At 38.1% G+C, this 5,000-nt stretch overlaps 1 protein-coding gene across 12 annotated transcripts in view; it reads right to left on the reverse strand.

Moving 5' to 3' along the window:
* LOC144964457 (unconventional myosin-IXb-like) overlaps positions 1-5,000 on the reverse strand; it is a 150,690-nt gene that overhangs the window by 89,721 nt on the left and 55,969 nt on the right. For all 12 annotated transcript variants that reach the window (XM_078898745.1, XM_078898743.1, XM_078898742.1 and 9 more), the window contains exon 5: positions 2,612-2,674. In XM_078898745.1, the coding sequence (XP_078754871.1) occupies positions 2,612-2,674 (63 nt within the window). The remainder of the gene's footprint in view (positions 1-2,611; positions 2,675-5,000) is intronic.

Consider the following 5,000-nt stretch of genomic DNA (forward strand, 5'->3'; position numbering starts at 1 on the left):
GGTTAATACAGTTTAGTGAGAACAACTCACAAACGCGGATGGCAAAAACAATAACAAAGGCCTGAGTGACGTCATCTGCATACTATCTATAGTCGGGTTAATACAGTTTAGTGAGAATTACTCATAAACACGGAAGGCGAAAAACAATAACAAAGACCTGAGTGACGTCAACTTCGAACTATCTATAGATAGAAAGAAGTTGACGTCACTCGGGTCGTTGTTATTGTTTTTTGCCACCCGCGTTTATGAGTAATGTTCACTAGACTGTATTAACCAGACTATAAACGTTTTAAAGTTACACATAGTTTTGTGTGTTGGTCAGTTATACTTCCGGATGGCACTGTTTGAGCTTCTTATCCAAGTGCATACCATCTTTATCTGACTGACGGATGTTGTGAGTATTTAAAATAACCGTACAGCATCAATAGAAAGACCACTTTTTACTTTAATCTTTTACTGAAGTCTTCAGTCTCAAAGATATGCCCCGTCTACCTTTGAATCTACAACAGCAGACACGATAATTGCTAAGCTAAAGATAGAAACGGCTTCACCGGCTATGTGGATTTATTTTTTTTTAATAGAGATTTTATAGAGCGCAATATCCATTAAATGTGTTCAAAGCGCTTTACAAAGGGTCCCTGACCAACGCTGACCAACAGCACGCGTAACACGTAGAACGGTGTCAACCTTACAGTCTTCAGCCTCAAAGATATACTCTACCATTGAATCTACAACAACAGACACGATACTCGCTAAGATAAAGATAGAAACGGCTACACCAGCTATGTAGATTTTTTTTTTATTAAATAGAACTTTTATATAGCGCAATATCCACTAAATGTGTTCAAAGCGCTTTACAAAGGGTCCCTGACCAACAGCAATACGAAACACGTAGAACTGTGGCAACCTTACAGTCTTCAGCCTCAAAGATATACTCTATTATTGAATCTACAACAGCAGACATGATACTTGCTAAGCTAAAGATAGAAACGGCTACACCGGCTATGTAGATTTTTTTTAAAAAGTATTAATAGAGCTGTTATATATCTAGCGCAAAGGGTCCCTGACCAACAGCACGCGTAACATATAGAACGGTGTCAACCTTACAGTCTTCAGTCTCAAAGATATGCCCCCTTCTACCTTTGAATCTACAACAGCAGACATGATACTCGCTAAGCTAAAGATAGAAACGGCTACCTCGGCTATGTAGATTTTTTTTTAAATAGAGCTTTTATATAGTGCAATATCCATTAAATGTGTTCAAAGCTCTTTACAAAGGGTCCCTGACCAACAGCAACACGAAACACGTAGAACTGTGGGAACCTTAGTCTTCAGCCTCCAAGATATGCCCCGTCTACCTTTGAATCTAAAACAGCAGACATGATACTCGCTAAGCTAAAGCAAAGAGTGTGTAGGGTAACGTAGTTACCAAGAGCTCTCACTTCTCTTAACCACAATGCTATTGTCGCGTGCCAGGCGAGACAGCGAGGTGGGTGTGCTCCGCGTGTATCATGCGCGCTAGGCTTACTGATACAATGAAGAAAATACGAGTAGAAGACGGAAGATGCTTGGCTTCACCAAAAGCGGGAAGTGAGAGCTCTTGGTAACATAACAATCGTTACCTACACGCTCTTTGGCTAAAGATAGAAACGGCTACACCAGCTATGTAGATTTTAAAAAAAAAATATTAATAGAGCTGTTATATATCTAGCGCAATATCCACTAAATGTGTTCAAAGCGCTTTACAAAGGGTCCCTGACCAACACCAACACAAGTAACATGTAGAACGGTGTCAACCTTACAATCTTCAGCCTCAAAGATATGCCCTGTTCTACCTTTGAATCTACAACAGCAGACGACACGATACTTGCTAAGCTAAAGAAAGAAACGGCTACACCTGCTATGTGTGTGTGTATATATATATATATATATATATATATATATATATATATATATATATATATATATATATATATATATATAATTTTTTAAATAGAGCTTTTATATAGCGCAATATCCACTAAATGTGTTCAAAGCGCTATACGCTGGCAACCTTACAGTCTTCAGTCTCAAAGATATACTCTACCATTGAATCTAATAGCAGACATGATACTCGCTAAGCTAAAGATAGGACCGGCTACACCGGCGGCTATGTAGATAGATAAGACATTGGATTAACTCACTCAATCCGAGAGATTTTTGCTACTTTTCAAAACTGGAAAAAATGTATTTTAAATGAACACACATAAATAATTTTATTCAACTACCATTAACATGTAAAAAACTAAAAACATTAGCTTTGATACTCCGCCTAAAATTTGTCTCATAAAAACGTAATGAATAGATAGAATGAAGATGACGTCAACCTTGACTTTGTTATTGTTTTTTGCCACCCGCATTTATGAGTAATGTTCACTAGACTGTATTAACCAGACTATAAACATTTAAAGTTACACATAGTTTTGTGTGTTGGTCTGTTATACTTCCGGGTGGCAATGTTATGATCTTCTTAGCCAAGCGCATACTATCTATAGGCATGGGGTAAAAGTAATCCGGGTACATTACGGATATAGTCGGTGTTAGGGTTGAGTGAGTTAACAGACGCACGTACCTCTCCCACTTGGCTTGAAAGACAATTCTTGATTTCTCCAGAAGATACTGCTCCACGATAGCCCTGTCAGGGAAAAATAGACAAAACATGGGAATTAGCTGGGGGTGGTCAGTGATCAGTGGTCAGTCGGTGTATTCATGTCGAGATATCCCTCAAATAACAATCCATGTCAGCAGTCTGTCAGGGTGTGTGTGTGTGTGTGTGTGTGTGTGTGTGTGTGTATGTATGTGTGTTGTACTTGTTTGTGTGTATAAGAGAGAGAAAGTGAGGAGAAAACCAAAAGAGAGAGGGGGAGGGAGGGAGAGAGGGGGGGGGGGTGAGAAAAACGAAAGAGAGAGAGGGAGAGAGAGAGAGAGAGAGAGAGAGAGAGAGAGAGAGAGAGAGAGAAAGATATGAGAAAAACAAAAGAGTAGAGAGAGAGGGATAGAGAAGAGAGGAGAAAAACAAATTAGAGAGGGGGTGGGGGGAGCGACAGAGAGAGATTGGATTGAAAAGAATTAGAATGTCTTACCCAGAGAGAGAGAGAGAGAGAGAGAGAGAGAGAGAGAGAGAGAGAGAGAGAGAGAGAGAGTTTAGATTGAAAAAAAATATAGAATGTTTAACATACAAATTCTGTCAGAATATCTGAAGCATTGTCTCGTAATTAATGATAATCTATTTCAGATTTACATCCTATTGGTATCTCCTTATAAAGATATCATTTTCCAATGATATCCGCGGAGTACTTTATCAATACAATACTTTGTTTTAATTATTATTTTTAAAGTGCACCTGACTCCTTTACGGGCTACTAAGTCAGTTGAAATAAGGCGATTGATAACGGAAGACGGATGTAATTGTTGCTGCTTGAAGCTCGAATGACAAAAAATAACGATGCGTATTGAACTGTAAGCTTCAATTCATTAGACGAAGACAGATGCTGTTGACGTTTCAGGTCTCCCCTTTATCTACAAAACAGGAGGAATGAAACACTACATGAATGAATAAAAAAAAATAATAATAAATAAATGAATATAAATAAATAAATATATAAATAAATAAATAAATAAATGAATAAATAAATGAATGAATAAAGAAATAAATAAACAAATAAATAAGTAAATAAATAAATAAATAAATAAATAAATAAATGAAACCAAAGTCATACAATGCATTTCGCATGTAGACGCCATCGATTTTTTACATAAGGCCAATCTTACCCTATCCACCGCTGTCTTTAACAAGGTATTCATTCATATCTAAGTCGAGCGCGCTGCGCATGCGTAAATAGCTTTGTAAAAAAAAAAAAAAAACTTTTTTTGAGTTTATAGTCACTGTCACTCATCCAGTTATTGGACACATTCAATGCGGCTTGTCTTTGTTACGAGACGATCCACAGCACCAATTCGACCACCTACGGAAAATACGGCAGAGTGATTCTTATCTAAATAGATCGAAGAAGACGTACAAGCGATCTGGAGACTTTACAGTGGTCAGACAACACACACACACACACACACACACACACAACAACAAGAACACACAAACACACACACGCACACAACAACAAGAACACACAAACACACACACACACACACACACACACAAACAACACACACGCACACACACGGACACAATATACATATTGCAATATTATATCTCTATGCTATGCCAAAAACCAGTTAACTCCCATTCTCATGGAAAGTCACGTCTTTTAAAAATTTGGCCAGAAAACTCGACCTTCAAACATCGATCGATATAATATATTATGACCTTATCTTGGAAAAAAATTATCAAACCTGGGACTTGCGTAAAGTCCCATGTTTGAGAGTTTTTCTGCCGAAACAATGGTCATTTAAATCAATCGATATTTGAAGGACGAGTTATCTGGCCAAATGTTTAAATCCGTGTCTTCAAAGAGAACGGGAGTTAACTGTTTAAACCATAGATGTATTTCCACTGTACAATAACATAGAAATCCAGTTCTATGATCGGTATGCTATTGCAGACATGCCTAATACTACGAAACATTCGTAGAAATACGAATTTTCGGCTCCAGCTACAGAACAACACATTCGCTTCTTTGACACAATAAATCTTGTTGAAAAGGAAAGTTTAGTAGGGGCAGCGTGGCTCAGTGGTACGGTCTTTGCTTCCTACCCGAAAGGTACCGAGTTCAATCACCCGCCGCTGCGTTGTGTGGCCTTGAGCAAGTCACATCGCCCTACTCACTTTGCGGCGCTGCTCTGCGGCTAACGCCTGGGTTATTCCAGTCTTCCCTTGGAATAGGTCCAAAAGACAAATTTCCCCTTGGGGATGAATAAAGGGAATTTTTTTTAAATTAAGTTCCTTAGAACTTGCATATATTGGATCATGCTATGGGCAAATATTTATTTCTATGAGCTATTTA

This window comes from Berghia stephanieae, chromosome 2 (genome assembly GCF_034508935.2).
Source record: "Berghia stephanieae isolate SIO BIC M18660-M18661 chromosome 2, UCSD_Bste_1.3, whole genome shotgun sequence".
Classification (NCBI taxonomy): domain Eukaryota; kingdom Metazoa; phylum Mollusca; class Gastropoda; order Nudibranchia; family Aeolidiidae; genus Berghia; species Berghia stephanieae.